The sequence below is a fragment of the Aspergillus sclerotioniger genome (assembly GCF_003184525.1).
Source record: "Aspergillus sclerotioniger CBS 115572 chromosome Unknown BO94scaffold_40, whole genome shotgun sequence".
NCBI lineage: Eukaryota > Fungi > Ascomycota > Eurotiomycetes > Eurotiales > Aspergillaceae > Aspergillus > Aspergillus sclerotioniger.
Window position 1 is genome coordinate 93,263 of NW_020291030.1, and position 17,719 is coordinate 110,981.

Genomic DNA, 17,719 nt, shown 5'->3' on the forward strand with positions numbered 1-17,719 from the left:
TCTATACTGATATCTCAGTTGTCATATACCAAAATAAGCGTATCTGGGCAGCACATCTCATAAAGTTGACTGGCAAGTAACACATTCTGCTTGGCCAGAACCTCAGCTTCGTCATGGATATTCAGTAAAATAAGCATAAGGACCACCAGCTGTCGCAATACTGGGCTCGAGAATGAGGCAAAACCAGCAGTACTAGGGAAACCCGTCAAGTACTACTTGTCTGACCGAGGTGGATGCTGCATTTTAATATAGATAACCCCCTAGAAACCGTACCCCGTGTTGTGTACTGTGACTATCCTACAAAGTACATATTCTGTAGTACTAGAGCCAAGCCAACAGGCTCTTTGTTAGGCTTCGCTGCCTATTATCAATGCAAGCTATATTTATGGTACAAGATTTCCCTTGGAAGACCTGCTGCGCTAACACAGAAGCTGCTCTACACCTACCCAATAATTTAGTGGGATTATTCAATTTACACTGAAGGTAAGTGCGGGGAGCGGTTTTCTTCCACTAAATACTATCTAGTACTGCGTGGAATAAGTGCTAATGAGGTATATAGGGTGGCACGCTCCTTTCCCTATCTGTTTAGTAGAATCTTCCTTGCATGCCTACACAATAAATGGCACTGTGTTTCTACCTGGCTTGAATATAATCAGCAGCAATTAACAATTACCTCACCTGCTTCGGCTAGCTTAGATTCAAAATTGTCGCCTTCCTTCAGAGGCTTAGGATTTTCTGGGGCTGGTTTTATGATGGGCTTGCCACACACTTTCCCGGTTCCTGGTGGCTCTGAGCGATCCAGACCGGCCGCTGCTGCATGGGTAATAAGTCGCTCTGCACACTTTGCCGCTTTCCGAACGTCTGCCACCCACCCCATAACGTCATATCCAGAGAACGACGTCGCTCCCTCCCATTTTCCTCACCAGCCATTCGCTCTTTCACACAGCCTTCTCGGTTGTTGGCCCCCGATTCCCCTAAGTGCTGGAATGATGGCTGTGGATCAGTGATATCAGCCAAAACCCCTCTGTCCCCCACTTTCTCTTCCTCAAACTTCCATTGGTTCAGAATTCTGCCGAAGCACGATCTTTGGGCCCCTTGGGTGAGACGTGGGATTCTACGACTGCGGCTGTGGTCAGGAGAACACGACTCCTCATACTCTTTGGCAACTTGGTAATTTGAGGTGTCCATAACCCAGTGCTTTCCTCACTGGAATCATCACAGCTATTTATTCATTGGGACGCTACTATTTCACCAAGTTTTCCAAATCTTTGCACTTCATCAGTCCGTTTGCACCGTGTCGCTACCGCTGCCTGCTTATATTCATTTATATTCATCCTTCTGTTTCACCCATTCAGATTGTGTCCAACGTGTCGCCTCCTAGATTCAGCCCAACCCCTCAGAGACAAGTTGGCGACCTTTTCACCACCAGCTTGCGTCTCATCCAGAAGTCGCATTTTCGCTTTCGATGAGTAGCTACTGGATCTCTTCTGATAGACCGAGCAAAATCCAGGGTGCATACTTTATGAAAAAGCAGTGTGTATCTCCTATCAGTGGTTGGAGAAAACAACGTTTCTCAGGGTTGCTGACCCAGGCCTTCAATTTGGGGGATTATTTCGGTCCCGCGATGGCAAAGAATGTTTGTATGTGAACGTGATATCTGATATACTGGGAAAGCAAAAGGCAGACAGGAAATTTCGGGGAATTTGGAATCATGTCTGCCATGACAGGTACAAGATCACCTACATCCCCATGGCCTTCGGAGTCCCAAAACCACCTACAGCTTGAAAGCTCTTCGACCCCGGCAGCTCTTTTCTCGTTGCGCGATCCTCATTCGTCCCCTCTGGGGCAAGGTATCAGCTCACATAATGCGGTTTCAGAACGCTCGGGCCCCAATTATTTCTCTATCAGCGTGGAAAGTCCTGGGAATGCTAGGAGAAGTCGGGAATCATTACCCTACGCCCAACCCCAAATGTCTAGTCCGAAAGCACAGCTTCTGTCCAAGAATAAAGCATTTGAGGACTATGCGAGCCTGCCGAAAAGTGGAGCAGGGATCGATGATGAACGCAGAGAATCAGCGGTCTTCAAGCTCTCCTGGAACCCTAGTCTACAGAGACGATGCCCAATTCCTTCTCGACAGGATGTTCCTCCATTGCAACAGGCATCTACACACGGATGCACCATTTCAACTGAGCGCTGCGCAGAGCTGCTTGAATCTTCTTTCCGTGATATCATGCTATTGGATGTGCGGCCATATGCGCATTTCGCGAAAGGGACAATTAAAGGGTCGTTGAACCTTTGTATTCCGACAACCCTCCTCAAGCGTCCCTCCTTCGACACACAAAAATTAGCAAACACATTTACGAACGAGCTAGACAAGAGGAGCTTCGCAAGATGGAGGAACTGTCGCTATATAGTGGTGTTTGATGCTGCTACGTCTGACATGAAGGATGCAGGCCCGCTGACCAATGTCCTAAAAAAATTCACCGTGGAAGGCTGGGGAGGTGAGGGGTTAATACTACTTGGTGGCTTCAAGGTCTTTGCATCTCAGTTTCCAACTCTCATCCGAGGACAACAGGCTCCAGTATCCGATTCATCTGCGGGGAAGCCTTCTCGAATGCATATCGATCTTCCGTCGGTTGCCCCAGTTGTGGGTGGGTGTGCTCTGCCGGAGTCATCTCATGCTGCAATTCCTTTTTTTGGGAACATACGACAGCATATGGACCTCATCGGCGGCGTCGGCCAGATCCCTCTTCAAATCCCGCACAATATGTCAGAATCAAGGAGACGGTTACTCCCTTCTTGGCTACGTGATGTGTCGGAGTTCACAGATAAAGGCCGCAAAGTTTCAGAAAGATTTTTAGGTCTTGAGAAAAAGGAGCTAGAACGTATGAAAAAGGCGTTGTCTTACGAAACGTCCGCCGATACCGCTACAATCGGTGGTTCCTCGGAAAACTTTCGTGTCGCGGGGATCGAAAAAGGCACAAAGAATAGATATAACGACATATACCCATTCGAGCATTCCAGAGTTAAGTTGCAGAATGTGTCACCCGGAGGCTGCGACTACGTGAACGCGAACCATATGAAAGCAGCTTATAGTGGTAAATCTTACATAGCTACTCAGGCACCCGTACCTGATACATTCAATGTAAGTTTGAGACCATTCCCAAGAGACTTGCCAGTGTCCATGCCCGCTGGGGTAACAAGAAACTTCTTTGCCTTTTCGTTGCTCATCTATTATAGGACTTCTGGCGCGTGGTCTGGGAACAGGATGTAAGACTGGTTGTTTCGTTGACTGCAGAGGTAGAACGAGGCCAGGTCAAGTGCCACCCTTACTGGGAGTCCGGGACATATGGACCTTGCCAGGTCAACAATTTTTCCCAGAAATTCATCTACTTGAATTCGCAGGATCCGCAGCCAACCGATATGGAGCTTGACAAGCCTGATGATCCCGGCAACCCTTACATCATTGTCAGACATTTTGGGTTGTCACACTCAGCCTTCCCATTCCAACCATTGCGCGAAGTGACGCAACTACAATATCCCCATTGGCCTGACTTTGGGACCACATCTCAACCGACGCATCTCCTTAAGCTCATTGAACAGTGTGATAAAGTCATAGCAGCAACAACTGGGCCGAACCCCACTTTCTGCGAAGGGCTGGAGGAACAAAGACCGGTACTGGTGCATTGCAGCGCGGGATGTGGCCGCACTGGTACATTTTGCACAGTGGATAGCGTGCTGGACATGTTGAAACGGCAACGCAGTGCATCTCATGCTTCGGGTTTCAATTTGCCTGGAAATCAATGGATCGAGACTGACAATGTGGATCTCATTGAGAAAACGGTAGACGACTTTCGGACGCAGAGGCCGAGCATGGTACAGAATCTCAGCCAGTTTGTTTTGTGCTATGAGAGCGTTTTGGAATGGACAGCAGTTCAGATGGGGAAATAGGAAGATATAGGTGGACGCTGAAAGGTCTCCTGCTACTAGATACTTAGATTCTGAGGGTGTGGATGTTAGTAGACGCTTTGGATACATCTTTCGTTATTCATGCTTAGTGGTGGTATTAGCAATTGAGCTTTGCAATTGATTCGGCCTTTTGTGGGTATGTCTCATAATATCCCTTGCCCCTGAGTCCAAAGTATATTTTGTAGGTGCAAAGCAAGCCATTTATTTCGTTATTATTTCCTCCATCGCAAAATCTTCATTTAAGCTCCCGAAACACGCGATGGCCGTGAAAGTAATCTGCTTCCTCTTTCCTCTCCTGCCATGCTCGCTTTTGTTCTCCCCCAATCCTAGTTAACTTACCCGTTCAACGTTACAAACGAACTTAGTCAAGAGACTGCGTATATAACAGTTGGCCAAAAGAGTATAAACTGAGAAGTGATGTAGTATAGTATACTATTTCTCGAGTGTCTTACCCTCAAATTAAGTAAGTACCTGGTCATTCTACATCCTAATTAGCAGTGCCACCTCCTTAGCTCTATTGGCATTTCTTTGTAGCAAGACAAATAGATGTACGGTTTAGAAGATTTGGAAACGATTCTGAAAGTTGTCGATGGTCAGGCAACAACAGGCAACGGCGGCCGCGGCTGCTGCTGCCTCAGATCTTGTGTCCTTTAAGAAGGACAGCAGACAATCCGACAGCAAGTAGTGTAAGATTATTCGAGGTTCTCTACATTACTCTTGACTTCTATCTAAATATTGAGGACACCAGTCTATGCAAGCTCTGTTTGATTATTCGAGTAACACCGGCCAAGCTTTTCAACCCATCACCTGGCCTTCAGCCCTCAACCGATTTTTGAATCCGGTGCCATGATTCTCACCCTTCCCCCTGAATTGATTCAGCTGGTCCTCCAAAACTGCAGTACATATGCTTTTTTGGAAGTGGCTTTTTCTTGTCGGACTGTCTATGAAATCGCCTCCACTTGCCGGGAGGTTCTTGTACATCACCTGCAGCGGACACCGGGAACCCTCAGCCAGGATTTCCAGTCTCTCAGCTCGAAACAACTCTTCCACTTGCTAACCAAGTATGCATTTCGACAACTGTATGGCTCCCAACATCATGCAAATCGTGTGACATTCGATCTTGGGAACGAAGTGCTTGATGCTAGAGCATCCACATTTGCAGGGTTCAACCACCACCAAATCCTCGCTCTTGTCGCTCGCGGCCGGGGCAAAGTCCATCTCTTTCACATTGGAAGTGGTCAGATCCGGCCTATAGGCCAGATAACTATTCCCTGTGACCAACCGGGAGTAGTGGAAGTTCTCAAGACAGCCTTCGATGGAGATGGTGGGCTCTATGTCCTTCAGCGGTTCAACCCAGCAGCGGATAATATGGATACGAACGCAAACCATCCATTTATCAGACAAGCAATGCGGTCTTATATCAACGGGATGATTTACCTATCCCGTCACTCTCTCGGATCTTCAGACGAACCTGTCCGGATATGTGCCTTCCCTGACCATGCAAACTATGAGCCTCTAGCGCTTGCAGCTGCGCACAGGGGTAGCTTTGCTATTTCCTGGCAACACATTCATGATTATAGCGAACACGAAGTGGTGCTTTACACTTCTTCTGTCGAGACGAACAGTAGTATGAAGGCAGGGGTCATCGGTTTGTTTCCTTATTTCTACCAGGACATAAATCTTCCACCAGAGAGCACTGCTTATACTGACCTGGCCCAGAATTTATCTACAGTTCTTATGTTCTTTCGGCCGAGAGGAGACAGCAACTGAAAGGGGACAGAAATTCCCATCCCAGATTGACTCGGGACCGATCCCTCCATGAGAAAGGACCTGTAGTGGGACTTGCATTCAATGACAGATGCAGCCAACTGCTCTATCGCCACCGCGCACAAACTTTGTACGGTTCGTTTCAGAGAATCGATACGTCTCCTTTCCCAACTCGGCCTACATTGTACGAGAATTCATGCCCCGTGCAGTTTACAGATTCGTTGACTCTGTTATTTTGCATTGGAATACCGTTCTATGGAACACATGAAACCCGGGTCCAGGATGGTTTCGCCAGATGTCACTGGAAATACCTTTCTTTCGGGATGGCCACCCACCGCGAAGAAGACTGGACTGTCGCTTGCCTCATGAGATCCAGCGCCGTCTGTCGGGCCAGTAACTGTGAGCATGTACTACATCTTGAGCGCGGACGGCGGTTACCGGATTGGACAATCGTGGCCCGTCTTTGGGGCTTCCAAAGTTCAGACACCTCCCTCGGTTGTATAGTTGCTGCCTCCAGATTAGGGACACGGATTGCTGCCGCAAACTGGAAAACTGTTTATGTCTGGGCATTGGAGCCGAACGCGCTGATTGAACAAAATGCAACCGGATTTTACCCGCCTTCGTCCTGGCCAAAACGCTCTGGGGTGATCGAGTTGCGACCAGTAATCCTCTCCCTCGACGCTGTCTGCTTCCAGCTGTACTTTGGTCGAGACGAAAATGAATTGATCGCCATTACAGACAGAGGTCTGATGTACTATGATCTCAGCCCATCAGGGGGGGGTCACAGAATGGCCCATCAACTGAGCATCGAAACTCCCTCTCAGTCTGGATAAATTGGTGGCAAAAAAGAATAAATCGGACATGATACCGCTATGAGATTTGCCATCATTTTCTCTGGATCTATCAACGTAAATAGTTGCGCAGTCATGACGGTCTCATTCGAGTACAGACCGGAGGCCGACAGTACACAGTAAATCGGCTGTAGAATAGTACAATAATCGTATAACATAACTTGGCACAGGCCTATTCCTTTCAACCCTTTACCATGGCACAGACGTAGCCGTCCATTTCCCAAGATATATTTCGAAATTCGCTGACATGAATGGGGACATCCCCTCCCCTGTCCCCTTCGAAATGCCCGCTTATGTTACTCTCTTGACATTTTGATGGCAAAGGAATTTGCAGTGACGTATACAGAACACAGATAATACTTATGACCTCGCATCATCTGCTTGCTGATAGCTGATACGGAAAAGTCCTTGCATATTTAAACATGCCAAATTCCCGCCGTGCTGGAGCTGGTGTGTACCGAGAGGCCAGACTTTGCAGACGTAACATATATGTCACATAAATGACATTCAAAAGTAATTGCACAAAAAAGGGTTGCGCGTATTGAATTTTCTCGGAAACGATACAAGTCTGATACTTAAGAGGCTCGAACCCACCAAGAGTATTGGCCAAATGATGCTAGCTACTTCATGTCAAAGAGCTATGACAGAATTACGCAGGAATCCTGCAGAGAACCTACTGACTTTCACCACCGCCGGACATAGCCAAAAATGTTATGACAAGGAAGAGCCACCAGTACCTGAGCAAATGTCAGATTACAAAGCGTGGGCGACAGTAAAGCCGGTCACGAAATGAAGACCAGAGACAAGAGGAGGGACTTACTTTTGGAAAAACGTTTTCTCAGCAACTTCCTCCGCCGTTTTACCATTCGGCCCAAGTATGACAGGTTGATGAAGATGTGGGCGCGGACCGGTTTGATTGGAGACTAGCTCTAATTGAGGGCTTACTATGGTGAAAGAAGTTGCCGAAGAGGTCGAAGGTAGTAAGTCAACGTAGTAGATATCATTGGATAGACCGATATGGAGCCGGAGCGTTGGCCTGTGGTCCTTGCTTCCTGCGAGTGAAGACCGTGATGCGAGTGTGCCTACCCATTGCCTGGCATTTGTAGATGTAGTGGTGTACAAGCCTAGACGAATCAAGTCCTGAGGTGCATCCTGTGATTCATGATCCCCGCAAGAGTTGATCTTTGGGGCTGCATAGGATATGAGCTCCGATTGCAGGGCGGTCGACTCGTAAGAGACGCGAGCGAAGATGGTGGGTTCAGGGGAAGACACGGGCCAGCATAAAATCTCGGCTGACAGCGGCTGGGGTGAGGAGATGGCCGCTGAAAGGGGGGGGGAAAGAGAGAGCGCGGGGAGAAGGCTGAAGTGATACGGTCGCATAGTTTCCACTGAGCAGCAGCAGCTTGATTGACGAGTTAGGACGTTCCTCGGGCTGAATGTTCGAAGGTGAGATCAAAGCGAGAACCTGGAGCCAAGACGTGATTGGAGAATAGAAAATGTGGATCGAAATGGAGATTGATATCTCGTCCCTCAGTCGTTGTTTTTTGCCTTCATCTACTGCTAGTAGATGGGAGAGTTCGATAGGTACAAGTACCTAGCTAGTAGGTATGAAGTTGCCAGCTTAGTTCCGGAGAGGTGCGGTGGGATCTTGGCGTGGAGTCAGTTTTGCTTCCCGCCTTAACCATCTACCAACTTTTTACGCAGTAAATAGTCGTTCAGCCAACACCGTTCGGATCAACTGGATCTCCATCCCGGGCACGTTCCACGGAGTTGGCAATGATTGCACAGTATCTACAAGGTATGTACTATGCTAGACTCGATTCCCCGAAGGCCTGGGTATCAATGTACCCCGTGCTCCTTACCTAACATGGGGGTTTTCCCTCGCGGGAACGAGGAGTGGGTCTCAGGCTGGGGCCGCAAGAGGCACCATGGCATCCCGTTTCGCTGGGTCTGCTAGGTACATAGGTAGTACTATGGTACGTACATAGTACTATCTATGTACGGAGTAGATAGATATGCTGTCATTCCTTCCCCACCGCCGGAGGAGACTGAGCTTATCCATCCCCACTGTATCTTAATTGCCTTCCTCAGCTCCTTCATACCACAGCATCTCAAATTGCCCCTCAATTTGTGCCCGCTCAACAGGCATCCACTCCTTGGTGGACACTTGGGGTTCCGACGACCGAGAGCAGCTGTAGGTCCTCCTGTAAGTTGAGATTCATGTTACCCAGGAAATTTGGTTATCTGCAGCCGAGCCTACAGAAATCACCCTTCTCCGCTCCCACCTTTACACTCATGCTAATGCTCAAATTGACCTCCTTAGTGAAGACCTAGTGTTTCTCGCCGTCCCCTTCGCACCATGGCTTCCGTGGCCCAAATCTCTTATCGTCGCCCATCTCGCCAGGGTTCTAGACGAGCCTCTAAAGACACGCGGGACGAGTTACAAGTGCACATAGATCATTATATTGGAATCGATGTTGGAACTGGCAGTGCCCGTGCCTGTATCATCGACAATAAGGGGGATATTGTTGGCCTATCCTCCGAAAACATTGGTCTTTGGCAACCCCAGCAAGGATATTATGTACGTTTTACCGCTGGAGATTTCTTGCCCCATCTCCGCTATTGTGCCACATTCGTACGACTCTGTGACTTGTGACTAAGTTTCATCGGTTCAGGAACAATCTACGAACGATATTTGGCGATGTATCTGCGTGGCCGTTCAGCGCGCAGTTAGCCAACACAACATTGATCCAGAGACCGTGAGAGGAATCGGATTTGATGCGACATGCTCATTGTCGGTGTTCTCCAATGTTACAGATGAACCTATCTCTGTGACGGGGCCCAACTTTGACTCGGACCGCAATGTGATCCTTTGGCTCGATCATCGACCCGTGGAGGAAACCGAGAAGATCAATGCCACAAACCACAATCTACTACGCTATGTTGGAGGGAAGATGTCCATCGAGATGGAAATCCCCAAAGTCCTATGGTTGAAAAGAAATATGCCACAAGAGCTCTTTGACCAATGCAAGTTCTATGACTTGGCTGACGCCTTAACTCACATTGCCACTGGTGCAGAAAAGAGAAGCTTTTGCAGCGTCGTTTGTAAGCAGGGCTATATCCCTGTTGGTGTGGATGGGAGCATAAAAGGCTGGCAAGAGGACTTTCTGACGGAAATTGGCCTTGAAGATCTGCTAGAGGATAATCACAAGCGGATGGGAGGTGTCAACGGGGTGGTGAGCCTTTTTTCTTCGAACCTATCGTCAATCATACATCTTTGTTACAAGATGAACTTGCCTTCCTTGTCCTGATATTGACCGCTGACTGCTGCTTCAGAATGGCGATTATCTTAGCGCCGGTGAACTTGTCGGCACCTTGTGCGACAAAGCTGCCTCAGAGCTGGGCCTACCCTCCGGAATTGCAATCGGGAGCGGCGTCATTGACGCATATGCAGGTTGGATCGGCACAGTCGGTGCTAAGGTTGATCTGGAGTCGGATCAGTTGAGCTCTGATGTCGCCAAGAATGACAAGGCACAGGCTTTTTCTCGGTTAGCCGCCGTCGCTGGAACGTCAACATGTCATCTTGCGATGTCTCCGAATCCAGTCTTTGTCCCAGGCGTTTGGGGGCCTTACCGCGATACCATTCAGCCGGGATATTGGATGGCTGAGGGTGGCCAGTCTGCAACTGGAGAACTGCTCAAGCATGTTATTGAGACTCACCCGGCGTTCAACCAGGCAGTCTCGATTGCTGAGTCGTATAATGCCAACATTTATGAGTTTCTAAACGAACACCTGAATGAAATGGCTCACGACCAAAAGGCTCCTAGTATTTCCTATCTAGGCCGACACTTCTTCTTCTATGGTGATCTCTGGGGCAACCGTTCTCCTATCGCGGATTCGGGAATGTCGGGATCTGTTGTCGGGCTGACGAGTGACAAGTCTGTGGATGGTCTCGCTATATATTATTATGCCACTCTCGAATTCATTGCGCTCCAGACTAGGCATATCGTGGAGACAATGAACAAAGCTGGTCATAGCATCACCTCCATTTTCATGTCGGGCTCTCAGTGCCAGAATGACATACTGGTTAAGCTGATCGCATCTGCGTGTGAAATGCCTGTACTCATTCCTCGTTATATTCATGCAGCTGTCTGCCACGGGGCAGCCATGTTGGGTGCCAAAGCTGCTAGTGCCGATGCGGAAGGCAAGACGGAGGATTTGTGGGAGATCATGGACCGCATGAGCAAACCAGGGAAGAAAGTCGTCGCGACGAAGGATGAGACTGAGAAGGCCTTGCTCAACATCAAGTATAAAGTCTTCTTGGATCAATGTTACAAGCAGCAAGAGTATCGAGCCCTTGTAGATCAAGCAGTGGGCTTATGGAAGTCCTAGCTTCTTGTCTTTACCTGTGGTTTTGTTCCATCTCTTCCCCTCTATATTCCCAACCCGGCTTATTGGGCCTACATTCTTTCTGCCCTTTCTACATATTAGATGGGCGATGGATTTTATGAATTCTGTTCGGGCCGGTGGTGTCGAAAGGGGATAAGGCATGACAGCCGTACATGAAGTATGCTTCTGACTTCCAGCATTTGATATCATAGAGAAGCAGGTCATGGTTATCAGGATATGGGAGTTCTAAGTATACAAATTCAATGTGGCAGACATACATCCTCGATAAGGTCCTAAACAGTACGCAAAGCGGATGGGAAATCTTGTTAAACTCTAAAAAATCGCAACAGCCATGCAAATACCTTTTGCCACCGGGTCATGTGCTTCAAACCCCGGGATGTGGACAGTACCTTTAGCGCAACATGTAGCATGGATAGCTTTCCAATCTTGGCGCGCAAAAAAAAAAAAGAAGAAGAAGAAAAAGAGAAGCGGGAAATGGTACACACTTAGTACGCTCTCCCATTCCTGGACCTACCAATTGTGTAAAACTTTTCAGCTGGACTCGAAGCAAGGGCTAATGTATCAAAGCGATCAATACCCATGGTCTCCAGGTTGCTGTAGCCTGAAAGATAGAAACCAATCACAACCACGAGGTACGTGAGGACGAGTATAGAGCCCTTGAAATAGTTGCTTTTCCCTTCGCCGTGCACGTAGGAGAGGAGGAATACACAGAGGATCACCGAGACCATGTCCCACTGGGGAAAAATAAGGCTGTAGAGGTAGCAGTATTAGCAAGAAATCCCGTCTAATAGACTGACCTTATTAAAAAGGGATGGTCACACATACTTGAAGGTATGGCTTAGGAGCTCGGACGGATCAATGACTCGGGCATAAATCGCGCTAAACAGAACTAGAGCGGGGATCTGCAAGAGGCAGACCTGGAGGGCATAGGCCGAACCGATCTCCATGGACAGCGCGATATTGCCGTTCATTGCAAACGAAATAGCATTCTGCCAGCAAAAAGTATGAGTAAACACGACCATAACAGCAGCAATTCCTCGAGGTGCACATACCAGGAATTCTGTAGTGTTGGGAACCAAAGCAAAAAGCGTAATTCCAAGAAACTTTTCGTCAATGTCGACACTTTCCAGTACCACATCTACGGTGTTCACAAGAATCTCTGCAATGATGGCATATAGGATCGTAGCACCCAGCAGGATTATGGAACTCCTAGCTTTGCTCCAGTTGGGCGCATCATGGCCACCGCTAGCATTACCAGGCTCCAACCCAATATCTTCATTTTCCTCCAGAAGAACCTTCACTTGATCAGCGGGACCTTTGTTCGCTTGACGTGGAGTAACTTGTTGAACAAAAGGCTTTTTCGTTCGGGCTGCATCCCGGGCGGCAACAGCAGCAGCCGTTGCTGCAACCTCCGTTACCTGGCGCACAAGATTTTCATTGTCTTCGTGAGACAAACCGCCAAAGTTCTTCAGCCTCGAGTTGCCATCATCACCTTCCGTTCGAGGAGGCACAAGGTATGGCGTCGTACTTTTGCCACGCAACGAGGATGCAGAGTCTGACTGGCCTGTAGTATAGTCAATGTGATTATCGGATAGCCCAACCTGCTTGAGGGACTGCCCCAGGATACGCTTATATAATTGTGAATCCCGAACAGAGCCCTTAGTGATGGAGCCACCCGACAGATGAGGGAGGTCGCCGTGTCTCGCTTCATAAGAAGCTTGCTCGTTTGCGAGAGCTATAGCCTTTTTTTCTTCTATTTCCGTAGCCCAGATGAGGGCAGCATGGGTCCTGAGGGTGAACCATAATCCGATGACATAGGACAGAAATAGGAATAAGGCGGCGAACCACGAATATGGCTGGACTGCCTTTCGGAAGAAGCTGTCATTCACAGCCGGGGCCTGAGAAAAATAACAGCGACGACAATCACTGTCCTCAGTTCCTACCGTGGTAACACACAAGCGGCAGTTGAGCTCATGCTAGACAGAGGGTGATCAGTAAGTAACAGATCACTTATTTATTCAGCAGGCACTGGGACTTACACTGCCGTATATCTGGTAAAAAAGCGTGGGACCGAATGCAGCAATCACGGCGAACATCAGCATTGTAGACGTGACACCCGCAGATTTGACATTGAACCGTTGAGTCTTGCGCTTGATGGCGCCAAAGCACATGGAAAGCCCAGGAAGAAACAAGATGCCCGCAAAAATGCTACCAATAAGACTGCCCTCCACAAGCTGACCTTTACCCTCAGTTAAGGCAACACAGTAAAGGTAGACTTCGACTACGGTTGAGAAGAAGGCATTGACAGCTGCACCCATGCCCATAGAGGATTGAGCAGAAATCGATGCAACGGCCTGTCCAATGAAGTAGGCCAGCGGAATGATGGAGACGAGAGCAAGGGTGAAAATAAAGCCTGGGTGAGTGATCGTAGTTTGGAGACCCAGGGTCTCACGGAGAAGGAAGTAATCCAAAATGACAAATAATACAACACCAAGAAGATTGATCAAGAAAATATTCGTTCCGCCGACGGTGTACTTCCAATATCTCAGACCCGCTGCGCGATAAGTGCATAACAGGATAGATGAGGAAGACCCGGGACTTAGCCTGGTGTAGGTCGTGTCGGAATGGTATGACAAGGCCAGAGGGTGACGACGAAGGTGGTCAAAGAGGATGATGGTCACACGCCCCATGGGGATCCAGAAGACAAGTAACCAGCAAAGAAGCGAGACTAGAAGCATCAGAGGTCCTACGAGAAAGTAGAAGAAGACGAAGAATACGACGCGCCCAAGTGTCCACTCGCCACGGCCGAATAAACGCCGCTTGGGATGGCTGAGGGGATTCTCTCGCGGGCTGCCCCTTTGCGTTCGCCCTAAAAGACTGTCCTGCTCACTGGCCGAATCGACGCTGCTTCTTCTCCTCCCGACAAGGGACCGATTGCGTCGAGGGCCGAAGAACAGTCGACCATGCTCTAAGTCACCGTTCTGCCACTGTTCGTACTCGCTAATGCTGCGGCCTTCACCCTCATCTTCCTCGGCGTAGTTTTCGTCCGTGTCCAAGCGGACGAAGGAGCCGAAAGGGTAGATCAAGTACCAAGAAAGTCCCGAGAAGACCCGTCCATATTCTACTGCACTGGGTGAATATGCGAAGACGAAACAAGCGACAGCGCCTGTAAGCGCAGCTAAGGCTAGCCACCACCCAAAGAATACTGTCCACAGAAGGTTGGTCAGGAACAGGAGGTTGCCCACGCGACCACCAGGCGACGAATGAATATCGCCTTCAGCAGTCTTCTCCACTGAGCGACTTTTCTTGTACAATGCAGGTTTCCAGAGCCTTATCCCAAACGGATGCGTTTCATTGATGGCCTGCTGGCGGTCCTTTAGGGTGAAGCTTTCTGCATCACTAGACTCTGCCTCGTCCTCACCGTTGTTATCATCACCATCATGGCTCCCACTCTCAGACTGTTCGGCTGAAGGTTCGATTTCTGTGACTGGATCAGGTAGGCTGGGGCCTTCTTCGCCTTCATTGTCGCTGTCCGGTTGTGTTAATGGGCTGCTAATGCGGGCATTGAGTCTTCGTCTCAATGTCGAGCTCTGTTTTCTTAAGGGACGTATGCGAGGCGACGACTGGGGATTGGTTGCTTGTTGCAGGGCGATATCCTCCTCTACCTCCTGCACGTCATCTTCGGTGGAAAATTCTTGTCCTTTATGAGGTACCTGCCGTTTGGAAGACATGCGGCGTGTTACAGATGGCTTCCTCGGTCTGTCCGACGGCAGAGGTGTGCTGGATGTCGACTGACAAGTATGTATCCGACTCGAGCTTTCTGGCTGGCTTTCGTCCGGCTGAAGATCAAGGTCCATCCTGGCGGGCGACTCTAAGGTACCTGCAGCAGAGATAAGTTTCTTGGCCGGGGAGAGGGAGAGAAGCATGCAATCGCACCATAATTTCGTCTGGATTGTGTCGCATTTCTCGATTGGCGGAGAGTTCCTGAAGACATATCTTCGCTGTCTAGATTGGACGGCGCCTCAGGCTCGATGGGATATGAAAGACCCTGATCCTCCATCTGGTCGTTATTGGACATGGTCGGTCGGATTCTTCCGGTGTTCGTTTTCTTGGCACTGTCTGTTCTGCCAGCCCCCTTTGACCGTATTTGGGGGATTTGAAAACAGGGAGGCTGGGGGACGGGGGGGGGTTACCGGCAAAGAACAGTTCGAGAAGCACTGCTAGGAAAGTGGCCTGCACTTGAAACGGTAACGGAGATATTTATTTTACCACATGAATCAAGGAGACAAATTACATGTTGAAGTAAGCCCAAGACAGTATCCGGGACGGATGAAGGTGAGAGAGGGCTGAGGAACAGGCGCGAAATGAGAAAGCAGCTAGTTAATTAGTTAGATCATGAGATAAGGTCTCGCATCCCCGCAGTCAGCTGAGACCTTTGACATGCAGGTCACAGACACGCTGAGGGAAACTGCAGGATTTCTAAGATGAGTCAAGAGATATCCTGGCGAACCTCTCGAGATAGCCCTGGATCGGTCGTCGTTTGACGCTGATGATGCAGTCTATCAGAGATTGGTGATACCCTACCTAGTATACTATGTTTCTGCGCTGTACTCCGTACTAGGTCGAGGCGTTTATGGGCTACGTAATGTATGTATACCCGTTACGGACAGTACCCTCGAGGTACTTACTCCTGGGTGCTGTAGACACATCTAGTCGATTCCACTTTATCCTCGTGGTGGGCACTTTATCACTACTTTCCTTACAAAGTGATTTTCGCCCTCTAATGTTATTCTGGGTGCGTAGTAGTAGCTAGGAACCTAGTAATTCTTACTATTGCGTGGTGGTAAAGTGGTTGTTATTATTGGCTGGGTTGGGTAGCTCTGATTCGGCTTAGGCAGCAGCGACCGGTAACTAACGTAATCCACAAGCGAACCGGCCACACAAGCGGACCGGCCACCCACGCGTTTTGTACGCGTCTGCTTTTTTAACTTATCTTTAAACCACCACCATGCCTCCAAAAAAGCTTCAAAAACGCTCAAAATCTACTTATTCTGAAGGTCAAATCCTGCTTGCAATATCTGCTATTCAAAATAATCAAATACATTCAATTCATGAAGCTGCTCGTGTTTATAATATCCCGAGGACTACCCTACAAGAACGACTACACGGGATTAAATCTCGTACGGAAACCCAATCTAATTCCCAGAAATTGACTACATTCAAAGAAGAATCAATTATCCAGTAAATCCTATCTCTAGATTCACGCGGAGCAGCGCCCCGGCCCCAATATATATAAGAAATTACTGATCTTATCTTGTCCAAACGCAGAGAGATTCCAGCCCCAGTTATTAATAAAAACTAGATATATAACTTTGTTAAGTAACATACAGAGCTCAAAACTAGATATGCTTAACACTATAATCATCAACAAGTAAAATGCGAAGATCTAAAGACCATAAATAAATGGTTTACACGCGTACAAGTAATGATTATACAGCATGAGATCCAAACAGAAGATATCTATAATTTTGATAAAACAGGCTTTGCAATGGATCTAATATCTATTACTAAAGTAGTTACTAAAATAGAAATGACTGGCAAGTCCTTGCTCGTATAACCAGAGAATCGAGAATAGATAACATTAATTAAATATATCAATTATACAGGCTGGGCACTCCCATCCTGTATTATCTTTAAAGGAAAGATTCATATACAAGGATAGTATAAGGGCACATCATTACCACCTGATTAGCAGATTAAAGTCAGTAATAATGGGTGGATAACAGATAAAATTATATTTTAATAGCTAGAGAAGCTCTTTATTCTAGCTATAAATGGCCGTACAACTGGCAGATATTGTTTACTAATCTTGGATAGATATGGCAGCCATTTAATACCTTGTTTTAATAAGCTTTACAGCAAGAATAATATTATTCCTATTTATATGCCTCCGCATTCATCTTATCTCTTATAACCACTGGATATTGGATGCTTCTCACCCTTAAAACAAGCGTACAGGCGCCTGATTAAGGGCAAGGCCCGGCTCGGATATAATCATATTAACAAGCTTAACTTTCTTAAGACCTTCCCGCTTGCTCGTACGGAGATATATATATCTAAAAATATTCAAAACAGCTTTACAGCAGCTGGATTAGTCTCTTTAGACCCAGAACAAGTACTCAGTAAGCTTAATATTAAGCTTCATACACCAACACCACCTCCTACACACTCATCTATATCTGATCCTAAAACACCTTATAACACTCATCAGTTACAAAAGTCAGTGTCCACAATCAAACGTCTTCTTCGGCAGCGTACGCAAAGTCCACCAAGTCCAACAGACAAAACACTGAAACAGATGTTTAAAGACTTTGAAATAGCCTTGAATGGCAGTATAATCCTGGCTCAAGAAAATCATGAATTACGCACTGCCAATGAGAAATCTTATCAAAAGCGGACCCGTTCTCAACGTCAAATTAAGCATACAAATGGATTTACCATCCAGGAAGCTCAGAAAGAGATACAACACGTCCAACAAAAAGAATCCACGCGTCAAGTGCCAGAATCTATACCGGACAAAACCAGGCTGGCAACCTCTTCAAGGCTCGTACAGGCGCCACCACGCTGCAGTGATTGTCATAATCTAGGACATAAGCGATTACAATGTCCTAATCGTGTACGTAATTGATTTTTATATAAAAATACAATTTTCGGGTCTATAA

General features: G+C 47.8%; 4 protein-coding genes across 4 annotated transcripts; 2 read left to right on the forward strand and 2 right to left on the reverse strand.

Moving 5' to 3' along the window:
* Positions 1–1,711: 1,711 nt before the first annotated feature.
* Positions 1,712–6,569, forward strand: ptpA (putative protein tyrosine phosphatase (Pyp1); the record flags this gene model as incomplete). The annotated part of the gene is made up of 4 exons (XM_025614169.1): positions 1,712–3,145; positions 3,241–3,485; positions 5,001–5,617; positions 5,743–6,569. 4 exons carry the CDS (start codon positions 1,712–1,714, stop codon positions 6,567–6,569), a joined length of 3,123 nt encoding a protein of 1,040 aa, XP_025462514.1.
* A 524-nt stretch (positions 6,570–7,093) lies between these two features.
* Positions 7,094–8,203, reverse strand: BO94DRAFT_539878 (uncharacterized protein). The gene is made up of 2 exons (XM_025612796.1): positions 7,408–8,203; positions 7,094–7,324 (listed from the first exon to the last, which is right to left on the reverse strand). The coding sequence occupies exons 1-2, from the start codon at positions 7,965–7,967 to the stop codon at positions 7,261–7,263; spliced, it is 624 nt and encodes a 207-aa protein (XP_025462515.1). The 5' UTR covers positions 7,968–8,203; the 3' UTR covers positions 7,094–7,260.
* A 743-nt stretch (positions 8,204–8,946) lies between these two features.
* On the forward strand, positions 8,947–10,979 carry BO94DRAFT_590324 (FGGY-family carbohydrate kinase; the record flags this gene model as incomplete). Its single annotated transcript, XM_025616013.1, has 3 exons — positions 8,947–9,168; positions 9,263–9,823; positions 9,924–10,979. The coding sequence occupies 3 exons, from the start codon at positions 8,947–8,949 to the stop codon at positions 10,977–10,979; spliced, it is 1,839 nt and encodes a 612-aa protein (XP_025462516.1).
* Positions 10,980–11,230: 251 nt separating this feature from the next.
* Positions 11,231–15,075, reverse strand: BO94DRAFT_610631 (calcium/hydrogen antiporter; the record flags this gene model as incomplete). The annotated part of the gene is made up of 5 exons (XM_025616612.1): positions 11,231–11,747; positions 11,823–11,986; positions 12,050–12,973; positions 13,037–14,877; positions 14,934–15,075. The coding sequence occupies 5 exons, from the start codon at positions 15,073–15,075 to the stop codon at positions 11,483–11,485; spliced, it is 3,336 nt and encodes a 1,111-aa protein (XP_025462517.1). The 3' UTR covers positions 11,231–11,482.
* Between the last annotated feature and the right edge of the window lie 2,644 nt (positions 15,076–17,719).